This window comes from Jaculus jaculus, chromosome 11 (genome assembly GCF_020740685.1).
Source record: "Jaculus jaculus isolate mJacJac1 chromosome 11, mJacJac1.mat.Y.cur, whole genome shotgun sequence".
NCBI classification, from domain to species: Eukaryota; Metazoa; Chordata; class Mammalia; order Rodentia; family Dipodidae; genus Jaculus; species Jaculus jaculus.
Window position 1 is genome coordinate 56,522,908 of NC_059112.1, and position 21,862 is coordinate 56,544,769.

The 21,862-nt window shown below is 47.9% G+C and overlaps 1 protein-coding gene across 1 annotated transcript in view; it reads right to left on the reverse strand.

Moving 5' to 3' along the window:
- Nucleotides 1–5,092: 5,092 nt before the first annotated feature.
- Fam53a (family with sequence similarity 53 member A) overlaps nt 5,093–21,862 on the reverse strand; it is a 73,094-nt gene continuing 56,324 nt past the window's right edge. Inside the window, exons 2-5 of the mRNA XM_004656039.2 lie at nt 20,940–21,174; nt 18,346–18,400; nt 13,344–14,107; nt 5,093–5,578 (exon numbers count right to left, since the gene is read on the reverse strand). Of these exons, the coding sequence (XP_004656096.2) occupies nt 5,264–5,578; nt 13,344–14,107; nt 18,346–18,400; nt 20,940–21,023 (1,218 nt within the window). The 5' untranslated portion in view covers nt 21,024–21,174 and the 3' untranslated portion in view covers nt 5,093–5,263. The remainder of the gene's footprint in view (nt 5,579–13,343; nt 14,108–18,345; nt 18,401–20,939; nt 21,175–21,862) is intronic.

Below are 21,862 nucleotides of genomic sequence, written 5' to 3' on the forward strand. Positions count from 1 at the left end.
CTGATGTACAACGTGACACATGCGTCTAGAGTTCATATGTAATGGCTGGAGGACCTGGCATAACCATTTTCTCTCTCCTCCTCCTCTTTCTCTCTCTCCCAAATAAATAAATAGATATTTTTAATTCCCATGTCCATAACTGCAAAACAAAAGGGTAAGTAATTCAGGCTCAAGCTGCATGTGGTGGTTTGATTCAGGTGTCCCCCATAAACTTAGGTGTTCTGAATGCTAGGTTCCCAGCTGATGGATATTTGGGAATTAATGCCTCCTGAAAGGAGTGGATTGTTGGGGGCAGGCTTATGGGTATTATAGCCAGTTTCCCCATGCCAGTGTTTGGCACACTCTCCTGTTGCTGTGGTCCACCTTATGTTGGCCAGGGGGTGATGTCCACGCTCTGCTCATGCCATCGTTTTCCCCTGCCATCGTGGAGCCTCCCTTTGAGCCTGTAAGCCAAAATAAATCTCTTTTTCCCAGAAGCTGCTCTTGGTTGGGTGATTTCTACGAGCAATGCAAACTGGACTGCAACACTGCAGGACTCACTTCTAGACCAACCCAACAAGGGGGCAGCAGAAACCCAGGAGACCCAGTTGAGTACCTCCAAAGGTAAAAGTCAGGAACATCAGGGGTGAGCTGAGCTAGGGTCCAGGAAGAGACTCTGGCAGTGAGGGTGGCAGAGAGAAACAGTTCACCCACCTCCAGGGGCACAGGTTGGTGGCTATAAGGATCTGGGCTTCCCTGGCTATCGGGAGGGTAGAACTGGAGGATATGGATCTGAGGCCACTCAATCTGCCTGTGGCCCTGACCTTAAGGTATAATGGGTGGGGCCTGAGTTTCTCAAACTCAAAACAAATGTTTCTCAAAATGAAAACAAGAACAAAAGGAAAAAAATAAATGGTTAAAGATTAAAATTCTCCCCTCCCCACCCTACTTGCTTTTTTTTTTTTTTTTTTTTTTTTTGAGACAAGGTCTTACTCTGTAGCATCCAAGCCAACCTGGAACTTATCACCTGCCACCCTGAGTCCTGAGATTACAGCTATGCTGCTTCAGCCAGCTCAAGTCATACTTGAATTGCAAGTTTCCAAAGTACTGTTTAGTCTACTTGGGGCTACAGGACTATTTGTGAGCTCTCATTCTTGGGCCATTTTCTGGCATCTTCCCAGGTGTCTGTCCATTTCTTCTGAGCTCTCCCTAGTATCCTCTTCTTGTCTCATGATATGTTGCCTCTCTGGTGCTGTCTCTCTTTCCAGTCCTAACAGTTCTTTTTATTTTTTTGTTGTTGTTGCTTTGTTTGTTTCTCACTCTAATCCAAGTTGTCCTGGAACTCTCTCTGTAGTTCCAGCTGACCTCGAACCTTCTACTTCTGCCTCTCAAATGTTGGGATTAAAGGTGTGCACCACCACCCTCAGCCAGTCCTAAAAGTTCTTGATAATCACTGTTGCAACCTTGTCAGGTTTCAGGCACAATCTGATGACCTGCTTTGCTATTGTGTGATGGTCACTTACCTGTGCCTCTGCTCTCATTTTACTATCTCCTCCCTCCTCTTCTCTTTAGGTTTATTCTTTTTTTCTCCTGGCTCAGGAAAAAGAAATGATCACTACTGGACTAACTTTCCTGCCTTAGAGCTAAGAATGCTTTTTGCTTCTGTGTTATTTTGTTTTGTGCTTTTTATTTTGAAACAAGATCCTACACTGTAGCCCAAGCTAGCATACAACTCACTATGTAATGAATTCATGGCACTCTTCTAGCTTTAACTTTCCCAGTACTGGGATTCCAGGCATGTCTGGTGATTTTCATATTTTTGGAAGGGAAAAAGAGGATGAAAAGAACACTACTCAGCATAGACTAATGTGGCTGGCAAAACCCGGAATACTATCTTGTCCTTAAAAAGGAAAGTGTGGGGCTGGAGAGATGTCTTAGGAGTTAAGGTGCTTGCCTGCGAAGCCTAAGGACCCAGGTTTGATTCCCCAGTACCAATGTAACCCAAATGTACTAGGTGGCACATGTGTCTAGAGTTCATTTGCAGTGGCTGGAGGCCCTGGTGTACCCATTACCTTTTCTCTTTCCCTCTCAAATAAATAGAATAAAAATCTTTCCACTCGCCGAGCATGGTGGTGCACGTCCTTAATGCCAGCACTCGGGAGGTAGGAGGATTGCTGGGTTCAAGGCCACCCTAAGACAACAGAGTGAATTCCAGGTCAGCCTGGGCTAGAGTGAGACCCTACCTTGAAAAAAAAGAAATCTTGCCCAAGCCCAAGCCTCCTTGTTGTCTCCCCGAGCTTGTCCATGCCCCAGGCCTTTGCAATGGCTATTCCCTCTGAGCAGAACATGCCTCCTCCAGATGCCCACCTACTTTTCACCTCTACATGTCAAGAGCAGCACCCAGTACCTAGGGACAAACCAGGCAAAATAGCAGGATGAATGACTATGTACCAACATGAGACCCTGGTTTCTGGAATGTCTTCAGAGGTGTCTGTGCCTGCTGAGCCTGGGCCAGGTACCATGAGACCACAGGGGCGACCCATATTTGCCCTAGTAGGGCCTGCCCCACTTGACTAACTGACTGCCTAGATGCATGTCCCAGGAACAACCAGGAGGCCCAGAGGCTGGGTTGTCCTGGGCAGACACTGTAGGCCAAGAGAAGATACCTGTGAAGATGACACTCAAGCCAGGAGCTGAGCAGGGCAAATAAGCTCCCAACCAAGGATTAGCAGCACCATGCCTATGTGGTCAGGAACTGTCAATGAGCTACAGCACATGGGCAGGGTCAGTGGCAGGCTAGAAGGGGCAGTGGTCAGGGTATGTCTCTGCCTGGGTCTCACCAGAACTCACAGATAAGCAGGTCACAAGTGGCCCATTTATAGAGTTTATCCTTGAACAGCAGTTTGTGTAATATGCTGCAATACGTGCAAAACCTCTGGGACATGACAAAGAGTCATGGAGGCCATAGCATACACGATGCCACATAACACAGACTTAGAGTCGTCCTCAGGGACATTTGAGGTAGAGTGAGACAGGGGAAGGATGTTGAATGGGGAACAGGACTTCAGCTTCAGGAGATGGAAAGTTCTGTAAACAGATGATGGCAGGCACCCAGCCACATGAATGTCTTAATGCTAAAAACTGTGTACCTAAAGTAGCAAGACAGATAGTGAGAAGTTGGTTTGTGGGAGGGCAGTCTGGAAGGTGGTAGAAGGTCATAGGGTTGGAGTATTCAGTCCCACATGGATGCTGGTGGCTGGTACAGCTTCCTGGCCTCGTTGAGTGGAAAAGCATGGATACCCAGGGAGAAGAGGTGGAGACACACGAGGGAGTAAGGTAGGGGTGAAGCTAGGAGTGGCCTGGGCCCAGCCAAGAGGAAGGCAACATGGTGCTCATTAAGATGTAGTGATGTAGAGGAGGGCCTCACTAGGCTGGGGGGTCAAGACGGGGCCAGTAGCCTGAATCAAGTAGCAAAGGAAGGCAGGCAGGGGGCTACGGGAGCAGACCAATGAGTGGGCAGAACCGAGTAGCCTTTGTTGGGGTCTGGACTCTGGCTAAGGATTAGAAAGAAGTCACAGGTGGGAGGGACTCTATCCTCAGAGACCCCAGCTCACTAAGGAATGGCCACAGTCCCTGGCTCCACTCAAATCAGGCTGGGCACATAGCACCTTGGGCATGCTGGGCCAGGCTCAGAGCAAAAAAGTCTACTCTGTCTCTGTGGTTCTCCATAAGGAAGGCAGGGGAGCAGGCCAATGGTCGAGGGGTCATCCCTGCCTGGAGGAAGCTGGTAGCCCTTGAATGATATATTGAGGGTGACAGGCCAGGGAACAGGAAGACTCAGGCAGGGACCTAGCACTCCCCAGTTGGGAGCAGGGACACTCCTTATAAAGCTTAGACCAGAAGCAACAGGGTGACTGATCTCTCAGTACCAGGTCACAGGCCCTGCAGGGTCTGGGTGTCTGAGACATGCAGCTGCCCTCCTTGACAATGCCACCAATGGTGACACTCCGTTAATCAGCTCAGTACAATATGAGGAGATCCCAGCCCACAGTTCCCTAGCCTGGGTGAGGCCCTTGAAGTCACACACACCCTATGGTGAGGGCCACTAGATAATCCAGGATGTTCTAGAATCAACAAAAATTCTTGGTGTGACCCTGGCACACTGGCTGAGCTGGCTGCCCGCCTCACAGAGCATTTCCTCTACAAGTATCAGGGGCCCACAGATAATAGTAGCCCAGGTTCCAACAGTTAAAAAATGCCTAGGATATTAATAGAAAGGAATCCATTTCTGGCCATGTCACAATGGTGCAAGTAACGTGTCCGTCCAGGTGCCACTGAACATGGCACATATGAGTACCCACTGTCAGCTGAGGAGGGTAGAGGAACCACTGGCATGATGTTGCCTATGGCCATAGGGGAGAGCCTGGGGGTGTCTGAAGCTGACTTCTACTTGTTTCCATCAGATTAGCACAGAAGGCCACACTAATAACCCCTCACAAATTTTCTTGGAAGAGGGAAAAAAAAACTCAAGAAAACTCCAGAGATGAATGTTTCCTTGCTATCACAAACCCTTTCTTCATAATGGATGTCTTCAGTGGGATCCCTATGGTTCATACATGACAGTACAGGACAGGATACCAGAGCTCTGAGCAGTGCTGAGCCAGGGTGGCAGGCACTAAGGCCGCCAGATCCTTCAGAGTCTGGAAAGGAAAACTGGTCAGAAGTTGCAACTCAGAGCAAATGCCTTATACTGAATTCACTGAGGATCACTGAGTAGACACTGACTGTACTGCCATCAGCATCACTTTTAGGGACTGAGACTGGGACAGGGATGGCCTCTTCATGCCATGGGAGCCCAAAACCACAGATTCAGCCCAACCCAGCCAGCAGCCTCACCATCACCAGAAAGCTAGGCTGTAGATGACAATGGCCAAGGGAATAAAGCACCTTGTGGGCCCAGAGGCCACTGTGACCCTCTACAGGGAGGCTTCGAACCACCAGCCCCCAAGATTGCCAAGGAAGCAAATCACATATGCTTTTCACAGCATGCTGCTGATAAAAGGAGTAGATTAAGCAAGAATTTAGGCAGAATCATGTTTAATAGAATGCCCTCTGAAAACTCATTTCAAAATAGAGAAGCTCTCCCGAACTGTAAACGCCATAAAAATGCAAAATACTTCTTTAGGAAAAAACTGAATCAAAATTATGTTTCAATGTTCAAAATAACACAAATTCTATCTCCAGCAGTCGGGTACCAGGGAGGCAACTACTGCTTAGCCACATGTCAGTTGTTCTCAATCTGCTCCAGGTCCAGGTCACTGTGGTCCAGTGGGAAGATGCCCTCTTCCCCCGCACTGTCACAGTCACTGGGATCCCCACTGCTCCCACCCTCGCCTGCAATGGCCAATGGCTCCCTTGAGGCCCATGGGCTGGTGCTGGCAGGGCAAGGCCTAGGAACCCTTGGGCTGGAGCCAGATGTGATGATGCCCACGAGGCCCTGTGAGTCACACGGGGAGGACACAACCGTCTTCGCCTGGGTGTCATCCTCCTCATCATCTTCATAGTTAAGGGAGCAAAGGCTCTTCGAGTTTTTTAAAGTCTGCAATAGAAAAGACATGGGCTGAAGGCACTTCCAGCAGACATGGTATGCTCAGTATCTAGCCCACCCTAAAATGGTCTCAGAACATACCAGCCACAGCCCTTGAGCTGGTTCCTAAAACTCTGCTTACCCCATTGCTGGCCAGTGATGCTGGGAGGCAAACAACATAGACCTGCCCCAAGCCAAGCATGTGAGTGCCTGATACTGGGGTGGTCCTCTGGTGCCCAGTGCCTATCTTATTCTTAGCAGACTGGCAAAGAAGGGCCCCATGTGCTCATCTCCAACAACACCCATTTCACAGCAGCATTCAGACAGGAACTCTCAGCCAGCTGGACCTCATCAGATACACACACATACAATTCTTGCCCCAAATTCCACCTATCTCAACCTGGTTTCCCACCTTCCTCCTTTATCCTCAAATGTTTAACCGTGGAGAGCTTTCTCATTCTGAAACATTAAGATACACATGCACAGAAGAAGCCTCTGATCATCCCTGTCCAGGTGGGCACTCCTAGCCTCATCACATCTCAAGCTGCCTCCATCACCTGTCACATGTCACTAAGGGCATGCTCAGGGTACAGAGCCATGAGAGGCCAGCTGAGGGAGCTTACTATCTGCATAGCCATTGCCAATTCTACTCTAGTCTCTACTCCAGACCACAGTTCTCCCCTGACTACAGTCTCTACCTTAGACCACAGTTCTCCCCTGACTACAGTCTCTATGCACTTGGGACTCTCAGACTGTCCCCCTTGTCTCCTACCTGGATGGCCACATGTCTCATGGCCACATCTCTCTGGGCTACACCACAGCAGCTGCCCCCAGCACTGTCAGGCCTTGTTTCCCTGCCACTTCTCAGCCTGGCCTCATCTTCCCCTCCTTCAACATCCAGTCCCATTCACATACCCACAGCTCATGTTTGTACTATGGTTTCAACCAGGCTCCTCTAAATTGACCTCTGACATGTGCCACCATGTGGTTGGGGCCCCAAGAGGGTGTGAAGGCACTGAGGCTGCAACTTAGGCAACAGCACACAGACCACACACACAGCAGCACTGGATATGAGCTACACTGACCACTCAGAATCTACACCCAGAACATGGGTTAACCAGTGCCACACAACTACATACCTTCCCAGACTTATCATCAAAGCAGCGAAATGCTTCCTGGGGTAGAAAATCAATTTATTTTTTTAATTGTATTAATTTGGGGATGAAGAGATGGCACCACGGTTAAAAGCACCCTCCTGCAAGCTCTGATGACCCAGGTTTGATTCCCCATTTCCCACATAAAGCCAAATGCACAAAGTGGTGCATGTGTCTGGAATTCACTTACAGTAGCAGGAGGCCCTGGTAAGCCCATACTCACTGTCTGCCTTTTTCTCCTCATCACTAATTTATGAATTAAATAGTTTCAGCAGAAATATGTTTAAAAAATTATTTGTATGTGTGCAGGAAAGGTGATGCACCATGACCTGTTGCCACTACAAACTAATGCCAGACATACGTGCTATTTTGGGGGTCCAGTTTACGTAGGTGGATTAGGAATTGAACCGGGTCCATCAAGCAAGTGTTTTCAACTTCTGAGTCATCTTCTCAGCCCTTTCTTTTTTATTATTATTTTGAGACAGGATCTTATATAATTTTGGCTGTTGTTAAACTTGCTATGTAGCTAAGGATGAACTTGAACTTCTGATCCTACTGCCTTGATTCAGGCATGCCCCACCACTCCTGAGCTTTTCTGACCAGAAGATTTCCTAGAAGCAGCTCCACAGCAAACTGACATACAGACACACACAAGTCCATAGGGGAGCAGAGGTTCTTTCTGAAATTAGTACTTTTAAGAACATTAGTTGTCTCCACAAAACAAAACTGCCATATGTTTTGTTTATTGGTTGACTATTAAAAAATGAATCTTGGGCTGGAGAGATGGCTTAGCAGTTAAGCGCTTGCCTGTGAAGCCTAAGGATCCCGGTTCGAGGCTCGGTTCCCTAGGTCCCACGTTAGCCAGATGCACAAGGGGGCACATGCGTCTGGAGTTCGTTAGCAGAGGCTGGAAGCCCTGGCGCGCCCATTCTCTCTCTCTCCCTCTATCTGTCTTTCTCTCTGTGTCTGTCTCTCTCAAACCAATAAATTTAAAAAAAATTTTTTAAATGTAAAAAAAAAAAAAAAATGAATCTTGTCCAGGCATGGTGTCACATGCCTTTTAATCCCAGCACTTGGGAGGCTGAGGTAGGAGGATCACTATGAGTTCCAGGCCAGCATGGGCTAGAGTGATACCTTGCTTCAAATAAATAAATTTAAAATAAGTAAATGAAATGAATCTAAGCTGGGTGTGGTAGCACATGCTTATGCCTATAACTTTAAGTGCCTTTAACCACTAAGCTATCTCTCTAGCCCCTGGCTATGTTTCTAGTACATGGAAGTTGTAGGGCTGGAGAAGCTCAGTTCCCTGCCTGTCAGACGCATATGTAGGGATTCTATTTCAAAAAAAAAGAAATTGTGAACCTATTTGAGAAGTAATATTCTGAAGAACCAAATCCTTAAAGGCATAAACAGCAGAATCCTAGTCACAAAATCTGGAGTTCATTTGCAGTGTTTGGAGGCCCTGGTGTGCCCATTCTCTCTCTCTATTGCCTCTGTCTGTCACTCTCAAATAAGTATATAAAAATAAACAAACAAAAAGAAAGATATGTGGATCTGTGTTCACTAGCTCTTCCCACCGCTGGCAAGGCTGCTCCAGTCCCCAACCACAGGCCAGGTACAGTCAAGGAAAGGAGGGGAAAGACCAGCCTGTCCTGAACCACAGAGGACTAGAAGAACAGGAGAACATCCATACCTGGGGGCAGAGATGGCCAGAGCACATGTGTGAGCATGTCACACAGAGGTCTCCTACAGGATCTGCCCCTGTTCTGCATGCACAAGAGAGGAGACCTACTCTCAGGAAAAAGTAAACACTACCAGAGGGTGGCCAAGGGGAGCAGAAATAGTGTAGGGGAGTTCTGGGTGCATTTCTACACCCCAAATACAGAGTATAGGGCCCTCACAGAGCTCTAAACTCTCCAAGAAGGGACTTCTGCCCCTAAGGAAATACCCAAAGACAGATACCACTCCCAGTGCCAGCTCACTCAGACATCTCACAAAATTCAAGGCTGGGGTGCACCCAGATCCATAACTAAACCGAGCAGGTGGTGGATGCCACCAAGCACCAGAGAAGGCATCTCATCCAGAGACAGACCAGAATAAACCCTGAGAGGAAGCAAACTGAAGGGATGGGAGACAGAAAAGAAGACCCCCTCCCACAGTAAGACCAGATTGTTTGCAGAAGTAAGGTGCCTGTTTCTCAAGAAAATAAAAATGGGGCTGGAGAAATGGCTTAGTGGTCAAATCACTTGCCACCAAAGACAAAGAACCCAGGTTCGGTTCTTCAGTACCCAGGTAAAGCCAGATGCACAAGGTGGCACGTGCATCTGGAGTTCGTTTGCAGTGGCTAGAGGCCCTGGTGTGCCCATTCTCTATCTCTTTGCCTCTTTCTCTCTATCAAATAAATAAAATATTTTTAAATATAAAAATAAAAAACGTGGACTGGAGAGATGGGTTAGCAGTTAAAGCACTTGCCTGCAAAGCCAAAGAACCCAGGTCCCACATAAGCCAGATGCACAAGGTAGCATATGCAACTGGAGTTCATGTGCAGTGGCTGGAGGCCCTGGCACACCGACTCCCTCCCTCTTTCTCTATCTCTCTCTCCTCCTGTCTCTGTCTCTAATAAATAAAAATAAAATCTTTTTAAAAATAAAATATGTAACCCCTAAGCAGAAAAGGCAAAAAGAAAATGGGAGAAAGAAAATTAAAGATCCAGCCCAGGAGGTCCAAAGTTGAGTCACTGGAATAACAGAAAGACACCAGGGAGACAGGAATGGGTATGAGTCACTCAGAAGGGGCCTAATATTCAGCCCTACTGACAAAAACAAATATGCACCCAGGCACTTTGGTTGAAAGGCTGGGACAGAGCAGGGACTACAGGCCATAGGAAACCAGAGGAGCAGATCACACTGTTGGGAAGTCTCTCCACTGCTCAGCACAAATCAGTGCTAGGATCCAGGACAGTGTAAGCACCACTTTCAGAGACCACAGCAAATTGGTTTCCATCTCAGAACTGGATTCCCAGTCAGTAGGCAAAATGAGCCCCACAGAAATGTATAGCTCTCCAGAAGTATGAGACAGTGACAAAGATAGGCCTCACCTTGCCATCCTGGAGAAGAGTGATCTGAAGTAGATACAAGGGCGAGGCTCCCTTGCCACGTGCACACAGCCACTGGCCACACTGGGAAATGATACTCAAGGCAGATAAGCCAAGGTTACAAGGGTATTACAGGAAGATTACAACCAGGATGGGGGAACCAGGTGGCTTTTCACCTCCATTCTCTTACAGTGTGCACCTGCTATCTCCTACACTATCTAAAACACCCATTCCTCCCACCCAAGATCCCTGTGATTATGCTGCTCAGGGACTCAAGGCCTGTGCACCCACTCTCCACCTCCCTACCTTTTGTGTTCCCTCTTTCCTCCTCCTACCTCAGCCTTAGGACCCATCAAGTTTGCATGTGTGGGTGTGTAACTGTGTGTATGTCCCTGTATGGGTATGTCCCTAAGAGTCAGACAATGGAAACTTCAACAATTCAAAGCACACATCTTCACCTTCCTATTGTGGGCCACACTGCCACTGTATTTACATTGGGTTAGAAAGTGCTTGGCCTCAGAACACAGCAGAGCTGTATGCATGTCCATGACAGGCACAACGCTCTAATAAACAAGGCACTGACTCAACTATAGGATACCAGGTTCATCTCAAATGATAAAATATAGCAATTTTACAAGACAAAAGAAAAAGTCATTTGAGGGATGCACTGTATGTGCAATGCTATTCCCATCCTGGTCCCCATGCAGCTCAGTCTCCACAACTCCAGATGCTGTGGCCAGTATTGCAGTCAGTATCCATTCAACATAGATGACTCACTGTGTTGCGTAAAAGCTTTGCAAGCCACTCCCCTCAGCAAGTACTGTCTGATGAATGTAGGCTACACAGAGCCCACCAGAAAGCCAAAGTCAAGTTCACAGAGGCAGTCCCATGAGGCACAGTAACAGCTCCCTGATGCCCCTCAGATCACTCCTTCTGGGAAGACTTGGCATACATGTGCTCCACAGAGACCAGCAGCCAGGAAGGAAGCCTACAAAGGAGTTGAGAAACAGTTCTACAGCCAAACAAGACCAGGTCCTTCCTGCCAAGCCTCCTGTCCCCTGACCTGAAATGACAGTGAGAGAGCATAGCTGTGATGTTTCCAGATGAACTGGTTCACCTGTTATTCAGCAACAGCTGGCTACACAGTAATCCTGAACTTTCACTTCAGAGAAGTCACCATGGGGTATAAGGACTAAGGGAAGGCTGACATAGGAACAGTGTCTCAGAAGCAGGAGGTATGTATCTGAAGCCTGAGGCAGACAACTAGAAGAGGGACAAAGGCTAGTCAGAGAATACCCAAGTGACAGCCACTACCTGGGGGCTTGACAATGGAGAAAGGATGAGGCAGGAGGCCTGTGGGACACTTACCTCACACCAAGGCCCACATCTACAGTGTCCCAGCACCAGCATCAACCTAGCCACACCCACCTTCTTCTCTTCCATTGGGTCTAAAGTGCCCCCAGGGTTTCCAGAGAAGGACTGTCCCTTAGTCATCAGTCTGTTTCTGTCACAAGCTACTCCCACATGCCAATGGCATCTCAGTTGGCAGCCTCCTGTGCTGCTGTCCTTCTGGCATCCACATGGTGGTATCACATACATACATGACTAGCCAGCAGAAAACAGCTTGGGTATCCATAGTTTATAACTTTTCAACAGTCACTATCATACAAAAGTCATCACCTCCTTTCCAGATGCCAGCCTCTTCAGTCACAACCAGTAAGACTGGACTTTTACCCCTGCAGTCACAGGAAGAAGCTTCTAAAGAACCTGCCAGCCAGAGGCAAAGCCAATAATTATGTTTGCAGGGTGCAAAGCAGGCATCCAGCAGAATCTCTGGCATTCCTCAGGATTTCCATAAGGACTACTCCTGAGGCTGACAGCAGCCACCATCCTACCTGCATCCTACCTAATGTGGGGCCAGCAGATCACACTTAAGCAGCTTCCTCCAGGACAGTCCTGGCACCACCCACAATACCCAGAGCATAACATCCACCCACAGCAATACCCACATAGGAGGCAGGTCAGTGTAGTTCTCAGTTGGGGCTGTGCAGTGGGCAGTTTGGAAACTGCCAAGGCCATGAGTCACCAAAGAGGAACATAACCACACCTCCCCTCAGCCTTGGCCCCAACAGTGGTCAATGCAAGATTAGTGCAAGAAGCACCTGAGTTTCATTCTTCTCATTCTCCCTCATAGCTAACCCAGAGGTGAGAAAAGCCACTAGGCTCCACTCTACTTCCCAACAGCCTCCTTCCTACCTAGGGACTGAGAGTACCTCACCCTGCCTCCAAATGCACCTAAGTGGGCATGCCCTCCTTGTCAGACACCAAGGACCCATTCTTTTTTGTTTATTTATTTTCAAGCAGAGAGAGAAAGAGAGGAGGAGGGAAGGAGAGAGAAAGTACAGGTGTACCAGGGCCTCTTATCACTGCAAATGAACTCCAGGCACATGCACCACTTTATGCACCTGCTTAACATGGGTACTGGGAAATCAAACCCAGGTCATCAGGCTGAGCCATCTCTCCAGCTGTTTTCTTGTATTTTTTTCCAGTGCAGAGTCTCACTGTAGTAGTCCAAGCTAACCTGGAACTCACTGTACAGCCCAGGCTGGCCTTAAACTCACAGTGACCTTCCTTCCTTACCCTCCCAAGTGTTGGAACTAAAGAGGTGCACCACCACACCCTCAAGGACTCTTTTTGTGTGTGTGTGTTTGTATGTGTGTTTTCGTTTTTCATGGTAGGGTTTCACTCTAGCTCAGGCTGACCTGGAATTCACTATATAGTCTCAGGGTAGCCTCGAACTTATAGCAATCCTCCTACCTCTGCCTCCCAAGTGCTGGAATTAAAGGCATATGCCACCACACCCAGCTTCAAGCCATTACCTTCTATGGGTATTAGCCTGTGAGCTGCACAAGAGGAAAGGTAGGCAGTGGTGTGTCAGATGCAGCAGTATTCTATACCAGTTAAAAGCCTCCCTCAAAATGAACTGTCCCCAGGATGTACCAGGTACCTCCAAGGCATGTGGGCACTGCCCACCCAGGTACCTTCCAGCCTCTGAATAAGGCTCACCCCATCCATATTAGTGGCTTTGGCTTCTGCTGCCTCCCACAAGCCAAGGACCTGGGTACAGAACAATGTCCCAAGCTATGCCTCAGCCAGACTCCAGGGATGGTTTCTCACTTCATGAACAACTGCTACTCAAAAACTATAGTTAGAGTTAGAAATGAGGCCACATCAACTAGGACAGTCTCATGGCTCAGCTCCTCCCACCTTCTCCAGAGCCCAGACTCTAGGATCTACATATATGGTTCTGCTCCTGAGGTGTGACCAAAGTGTGGGGATGCCTGAAACAGGCCACTGTCACTTGGAGACAAGCCATGTTATGCTCCCTGACAGACTGGCTTCACACAGCATCTGGGTTCAGAAGAAACCAGCCAAATGAGATCAGTTTTATGGGTCAAAAGCAACCTCACCCAAGACCAACCACAGCCAGATCTAGGCTTTCCTGAGTACCCCAAGAGTGCAGCCTCACCCGTGTCATTTTCAAAAAGTCCAAGGATGGGCGTGTCCACCTGGCATCCTCTTCCCGCCTCCGCTTACAGCGGCCCCTCCTCCCACCTAGCACACATGGCTGTGAGCGGCATCTGAGCAGGCCTTGACGCCGGCCTAGCTCAGGTGTGGACGTGGGGGTGCTGTTGGCTGAAGGCTGGCAGGCCTCTGCATCTGCAAGGTGCTCCTGTGAGAGGGACAAGCGGCGCCTGGAGGAGAGTGGACAGGGCCCTGCAGAACGCCAGGGCAGGCCAGAGCTTATGCTGCTCTCGCTGCTATCCACAAAACCACTGCTGGCAGAGGCTGGCCGGGGTGTTAGGGGTGAGGTGGGGCCAGCAGGTGACACGGAACTCCTGGGCAGGCCTGTGCCAAGGCATCCCTGCAGGGCTGGGCTCCTGAGGCCACTGCAGCGCTGTAATGTGGCACTCCCACCACTGTTGCATCGCCTCTTGGAGACAGGGGTCCAGACCTTGGAGCTGCTGGGACGCCATGGGGAACGGCAGCGTGCCAGCTCCTCCGGCTCTGACAGGGACCGGCAGTGCCGTTTGGTAGGTGGTGCTGTGGGTGGCCCTGTGTTCTCACAGAGGTCCAAAAAACTGCCCACACCCAGGGAGCCTGGGGTCTCAGGCTTCCACTGAAGAAATTCAGTATGAGCTACACCATGTGGGCCCAGTGGGAAGGGGCTTGAGGTTGCCTGGCTTCCAATGGGTTGTCCTCCACGTAAGGCCTTCCAGGGGCTCTGGTCCACTGAAGAAACATAAAAGGGAGGAGAGACAGGTGAGCAATGGGAGCCACCCTCTACCCTAACACACAGATTTGGGAGGACTGCCTTGCTGCCTCTCCTCTTAGGTTACTATGAGCAACTAGACAAGCTACAGGCAGATGAACACCAGACAAAGACACAGCTGAGTGAAACACCACTGCTCATCTGATGATGCCTCACCTGCACTGGCCACTAGTGTCTGAATACTGGGTTAGCTATAGAGCTCATTTCACTTCTTCAAGAAACGTACCTAGTCTGAAGGAGGTAAGTCAGTGCCTCCCCACCAGTGTCTCCTGAAAATTCCCTGCTCTCACTCCCTTTCACTGAGACCAGGTCATCAAAATGCTTTGTTAGCCAGCCTTGCAGGAGTGCACCTCTGCCAATCAGGAGCCTTGCATAGCCACTTCTTAAAAACAGCCACTTTTCCTCATGACCCAAGAAGACAGTCAGCTTAAGTCTTCTTAGAGACACAGGCTTGGCCAAAGCCAACTGTGGTGGTGTGTGTTTGTAATCCCAGTCCTCTTGAGACAAAGGCAGAAGGATTGCTGTGAATTTAAAGCAAGCCTGGGCCATAGTACATAATGAGATGCTATCTTAAATACAAAACAAGGGGGTATGGAGAGATGGATTAGCAGTTAAGGTGTTTTACCTGTGAAGCCAAAGGACCTAAATTCGATCCCTCAGGACCCATGTAAGCCAGATGCACTGGGGGCACATACATCTGGAGTTCATTTGCAGTGGCTAGAGACCCTGGCATGCCCATTCTCTCTCTGTCTCTCTCCTCTCTCTTTCTGTCTCTCTGCTTACAAATAAACAAATAAGTAAAAATTTAAAAGGGGGGGGGCTGGAGAGATTGTTTAGTGGTTAAGCACTTGCCTGTGAAACCTAAGAACCCCAGTTCAAGGATCGATTCTCCAGTACCCACATAAGCCAGATGCACAAGGTGGTGCACGCATCTGGAGTTCGTTTGCAGTGGCTGTAGGGAGGCCCTGATGCACCTATTCTCTCTCTCTCTCTCTGTTACTCTCAAATAAATAAATGAAAACAAACAAACAAAAAAAAAAAAAAAAACCTTTTTAAGCCATGGTGGCACATGCCTTTAATCCCAGCACTCGGGAGGCAGAGGTAGGAGGATCACCATGAGTTCAAGGCCACCCTGAGACTGCATAGTGAATTCCAGGTCAGCCTGGGCTAGAACACGACCCTACTACCTTGAAGAAAAAAAAAAAAAGAGTCAGACGTGGTACATGCCTTTAATCCCAGCACTCAGGAGGCAGAGGAAGGAGGATCACTGTGTATTCAAGGCCAGCCTGAGAATACATAGTGAATTCAAAGTCCGCCTGGGCTAGAGCAGGACACTATATCAAAAAAAAAAAAAAAAGGACCCATGTTTGATTTTTTTGTTGTTGTTTTTTGTTTTTAGGTAGGGTTTCACTCTAGCCCAGGCTGACCTGGAATTCACTATGTAGTCTCAGGGTGGCCTTGACTTTTGATTTTCTTTTTCTAAGATGTACATAAAGCCAGATATACATGATGACACACACGTCTGGAGTTTGTCTGCAGTGGTTAGAGGCCCTGGCATACCCATTCTTGCTGTTTTTCTCTCACTCTCTCTAATATATAATTTTTAAACTAAATATTAAAAATAAATAAACAACAAAATAAAGTCGGACATTATGGCACAAACTTTTAATCCCAGCACTCCAGAGGCTAGAGAAGGAGGACCACTATGAGTTTGAGGCTAGCCTGGGGCTACAGAATGAGTTCCAGGTCAGCCTGGGCTAGAGTGAAATCCTATCTCAAAAAACAAAAGAAAGAAACAATCAACAAAACAAAAAAAAAAAAAAAACAGAGCCAGAGAGATGGCTTAGCAGTTAAGGCACTTGCCTGAGAAGCCTAGGGACCCAGGTTAAATTCCCCAGTACCTGTGTAAGTATGAGCCAGATGCAAAAGGTGGTATAGGCATGTGGAGTCTGTCTGCAGTGGATGGAGGCTCTGCTGTACCCATATTCATTTTCTCTCTTCTCTCTCTCTCTCTCTCTCTCTCTCTCTCTCTCTCTCTCTCAAAAAGAATTTTTTTTTGTTTTGTTTTGTTTTTCAAGGTAGGGTCTCACTCTGGTCCAGGCTGACCTGGAATTAACTCTGTACTCTCAGGATGGCCTTGAACTCATGGCGATCCTCCTACCTCTGCCTCCCGAGTGCTGGGATTAAAGGCGTGCGCCACCACGCCCAGCTAAAAAGAATATTTTTTAAGACAGACATACAAACAAAAAGCTTGGCATGGACACCTCCATAGGTGAGAACTGTGGCCCAGGGAAGAGACCATGGCTTCCACAGCCCTAAAAAAGGATGCTGGCAATAGTCCCCTACTGACTGGGGGTCATGTTCCCAAGAGCATCAGTGCAACTCCTTTGTGTTCACCGTCATCACCCCTTGAGGAAGACTGAGAAGTTCTTAAGACATTTAAGCCCCATCAGTAGCTCACAAGCCTCAACATCAAATAGCCAAGGTCTGTGTCCTTGGCAAACCCATTTCCTCTGAGACACATGCCCTATGTGTGCTTCTCATATGACATAAGCCTGCCCAGCTTAGCCCAAATCCCTTTTCTCCATTCCCAGAACCCAACCTGGCCTAGCGCCTGGACCCTATATGTGTTCCCATTCCTCCTGCCAGCTGTCAAAAACAGGTACATGCCCCAGCTCTCACTGTCATCTGAAGACTCAAATGCAAAGCAAGATATATGGGTCTCCTCATTTGGATCTGCCCATGAAACCACTGACTTACCCAGAAGGTACTCTAGACACTCTTGGCAGGAGATTGTCCAACAGGCAGCTGGACTTCAGCCACTGCTACTTCCTACCATTTTCAGAGTAAGTAATATTCAAGCCACAGAGACCAACAACAGAAAGCTAGGCCTACCTCTGAGAAAGGCATGTACAAGGACCCTGGGGTGACCTGGCTAAGGACAGAGGGGGAATATTGTGGTTTAAATGAGATGTCCCCCATAAACTCTGTGTTCTGAATGCTTGGTCGCCAGCTGATGACAATTTGGGAGGTGGGACCTTGCTAAAGGAGGTGTGTTTCTGGGGATGGACTAAGCAGGGTTACAGTCAACTCCCCATTGCCAGAGTTCAGCTCACTCTCCCTGCTACTGTTTTCCACCTGCTGTGACAGAGGTGATGTCCAGCCTCAGCTCATGCCATGCTTTACTCTGACATCCCTCAAGACTATAAGCCAAAATAAAAGCTTTCCTCCCATTAGCTGCATTTGGTCAGGTGCTTTTTCCCAGCAACAAGAAGGAAGGAAGAAATGAGTATGCAAGAACCTCAGAAGCTCCAACCAAGGACTGAAGTAGCCTGGGCTGCTGAGGTGGTGTTTGGCCCCATATGCAGGAGGCCAAGGTGCAAGTGGGAGAAGGATACAGGGACAGTGAGACAGGGACCAGCTGGGGGTTCCTACTTCCTATTTCCAACTACTTATGAAAGAAGTTAGTAAAAACCTTCATTTTAGTAACCTGGAACTCAGTAAGGTGAACCTGACATGGAAGCACTATACAGGAGTCAGGGCCAACCAAGGGTGACTCCAATCCTAGGGCTTTTGTTAGGGTTCTGCTGTCCTCTCCAGTTGCTAAAAACCACGTGTCAGGAAAGGAGGGCAAGCCTAAGCAGACACAGGAATACACAGCTGGCCAGTCTCCACCATAGCAAAATGTAGCCAAGGCCACACACCACCTGTCCTTGTAGATCATCCTTCCTCTGGCAGCTAAAAGAAGTTATTGGGTAGGCCTTGTACCTCCTAGAAAGGGCAAGGCTTTCACTGCCAGCAAAGAAAAAAAGAGGGCTTGCTGGACACTGACCATAGCTGCTTGTCCAAAAGCAGAGAAAATATGGGCTAGTGACCTTCCTGCCCCATGTATAGGTTACACAAAAGCTTCCTTGAATCTTGCTCCAAATATCTAGTTCAATTAAGCTAAAGAATCCCCTCTTTTTAGAGGTAGGGTCTCACTCTAACCCAGGCTGACCTGGAATTCACTATGGTGTCTCAGGGTGGCCTCGAACTCACGGCAATCCTCCTACCTCTGCCTCCCAAGTGCTGGGATTAAAGGCGTGCGCCACCACACCCGGCAAAGAATCCCCTCTTGACCAGGGCTTGTTGCCACCCTGCTCCACCCATAGCCATTCCAGCCCAAAGAAGACCCTTCCAGGGCTTCTGGAACACTTACCGCCAATTTCCAAAGGGAGCAAATGGCTACCTTTATTCAGTTTCTCGGCAGAATACTGAAAGTGATAAGAGAGAAGTCTCAGCATTCACATGGAAAATCAAAGAGAAGAAATATTTGTCTTCTTAGCATGACAATAAGTTCACTTTTTCCCTAATACTACCTTTGATGATTAAACTAGAAATCTCTGGAACATACTTTTTGTTCATTTTTTTTATTTATTTATTTGAGAGCAACAGACATAGAGAGAAAGACAGATAGAGATAGAGAGAATGGGCGCGCCAGGGCTTCCAGCCTCTGCAAACGAACTCCATATGCGTGTGCCCCCTTGTGCATCTGGCTATGTGGGACCTGGGGAACCGAGCCTCGAACTGGGGTCCTTAGGCTTCACAGGCAAGCACTTAACCGCTAAGCCATCTCTCCAGCCCCTGGAACATACTTTTTGAACAGAAGGTTTTGTTTTGTTTTGTTTTGGGGTTTTTTTGTTTGTTTGTTTGTTGGTTTGTTTGTTTTTGTTTTTTTTTTTTTTTTTTTTTGGTTTTTCGAGGTAGGGTCTCACTCTGGCTCAGGCTGACCTGGAATTCACTATGTAGTCTCAGGGTGGCCTCAAGGGTTTTGGTTTGTTTGTTTTTTTTGTAACCAAACAAAATCTAGCTGAAGTGACATTTTCATTCTAAGTCATAAGTATATTGTAACTGTTGTCTCCTGAAATTCTAGTCTTTTCCCTTCTGCTGGATTGAGCTACCTGTCTTTCAAACATCACCATATAGATACTTTCAACAAGGTCATGAGCCAAAACTCAAGATCCTGAGCCCTAGGCTTCAGAGGGTGACCCCAGTCCTGAAAAGTGTCCAGACAACAGGTCTACCCCCTCTAAGGTTGCAGGAAAGTTTCTCTGGACTGGCAGAAAGGGGATATGGAAAACCCATCCATTCTTGGCTCCAATTCTACCCCAAGAAGTCTTAAGGACATACTGCTGCCTCACATAAAGGGAAATCCAGGTGTTTGGTGAACACCTATAATCCTGGCATTCAAGGGGCTAAGGCAGTACAACTGCTGCAGGTTCAAAGCCAACCTGAGCTACTTAATAAGACCCTGTCTCAATCAATGCATGCATACATAAATACATAAATAAGCAAGCCATGCACAGCTGCACATGCCCATACTCACAGCATTTGGAATTACACAGGAGGTACAAGCAGGAGGATCTGGAGTTCAAGGTCTGCTTCAGCTATATAGAGACTGAAACCAACCTGGATTACATGAGAACCTATCTCAGAAAAGGGGGGATGCAGAAGATGGTTTAGCAGCTAATGCGCTTGCCTTCAAAGCCCAAGGACCCATGTTCTTCTACTCTCCAGATCCCACATTAGTCAGATGCAAATGTGAGGCAAGCGCAAGGTCATACATAACCACTAGGTGGCGCAAGAATCTGGACTTCAATTGCAGTGGCTGAGGCCCTGATGTACCAATTCACATTCTCTCTCTCTCTCTCTCTCTCTCTCTCTCTATCTCTCAAAAAAAAAAAAAAAACTAAAGGGAGAGCTGGGGAGATGGCTCAGTGGTTAAAAGTAAAGCCTTAGCCGGGCGTGGTGGTGCACGCCTTTAATCCCAGCACTCAGGAGGCAGAGGTAGGAGGATCGCCATGAGTTCAAGGCCACCCTGAGACTGTAGAGTTAATTCCAGGTCAGCCTGGACCCGAGTGAGACCCTACCTTGAAAAACAAAAACAAAAACAAAAAAAAAAGTAAAGCCTGATGGCCTATGTTCAATTCCCCAGTACCCATGTAAAGCCAGACGCACAAAGTGGCACATGTGCCCGGGATTCATTTGCAGTGGCAGGAAATCCAGGAGTACCTATCTCAATCTCACTCTTTCTCTCTCTCTCTCTCTCTCACACACACACACACACACATAAGTAAATTTTTTTTAAACTTTTTTTTTTTTTTTTTTTTTTGGTTTTCAAGGTAGGGTTTCACTCTAGCCCAGGCTGACCTGGAATTAGTCTCAGGGTGGCCTTGAACTCATGGCGCTCCTCCTACCTCTGCCTCCTAAGTGCTGGAATTAAAGGCGCGTGCCACTGTGCCTGGCCCTAAAAATATTTTTCTGAACAAGGGAACAAGTTAAAGTTGAGTTCCTGTGACCTAGTAAAGGATACTCTTTAGTAGCCACTAAGTAGAGAGATTGTCCACAGACAGACATGCCATCCTGGATAGGGGGCTGTACTTTCATTAGCCTGGCTGTATGATGCTGGTGAACATGTGGCCACACTGGGCTCAGTGGGCACAGGTATTGGACAACCTCAGGCTTGGATAGAGAGAGAGGAGAAAGTATCTCTGCAAATACTGCGCATGACCAAAGGCTCTCTCTCACAGTACTATACAAATCACCTCTCCTCCCAGCCTGTACCAATGTCCCTGTTTCCCCTTACACATGGTGATTCTAAGGCTGATGGGCTATGAAACTGCTAGGACCCTGACATCTGTCTGACACCCCCACTCAGGCCCCTAAGCCCTCTGCCTCCACCTCCCAGAACACCACCTCCATGAAACCACAGAGTAGGCAGGCCCCTGCCTCTGACCCCCAAAGCACACTCACTGGGCTGGCCTCACAGGCCTTGCGGGTGAGGTCATCAAGACTCTGGTTCTGTAGCTTCTCAGTGATGAGGGTGACCATGGTCATGACCCGTCCTCAGTCTACATTGATGGGCAGTAGATTTCCAGAATGCAGGATGTCAGCAGGCCCACGCCATTGACAAGTCTTAGTTAAATCTCAGGGGTCTGTTTTAGAGATGACTGCCCCATTCCCAGGTAGCTTCCAGAGCTGTGTATCTCTGTGAAGAGAAATTGCCATAACTATATGTAGAACCATTTGGTTCACACAACTGTTACACACTGAGTCCGGTATGCACAAAATACGTTCCAACCTTAAAAAAAAAAATCAAGCACATTCCTGGAACCTCTAGTAACACATCTTTTGGATAAACTAAAAGGGTGAGGCGAGCATCAGAACCAGCCCACCAAAGTCTTGCCTGAACAGCAACAAGGACTATACTCCAAAGGACAATGAACACAGGAGAGGAGGGGATGGAGAGATGGCTTAGCAATTAAATGTGCTTGCTTGCTAAGCCTGAAGCCCTAGGTTCGATTACCCCATACCTAAATAAAGCCAGGCACACAAAGTGTCACATGCATCGAGTTCAGTTACAATGGCAGGAGGCCCTGGTTCTCCCATACTCTCTCTCTCTCAAATAAATTAAAAAAAAAAAAAAAAAATATATATATATATATATATATATATACACACACACACACACACACATACATACACACATATATATATATACATACATACACACATACATATATGCATCACAATGCCCAGCATCAAATAAAATATTTTTAAGAAGAAAAAAAAAAGCAGGAAAGGAGAGCTGGGCATGCTGGCGCATACCTTTAATCCCAGCACTCAGGAAGCAGAAATAGGAGGATCACCATGAGTTCGAGGCCAGCCTGCAACTG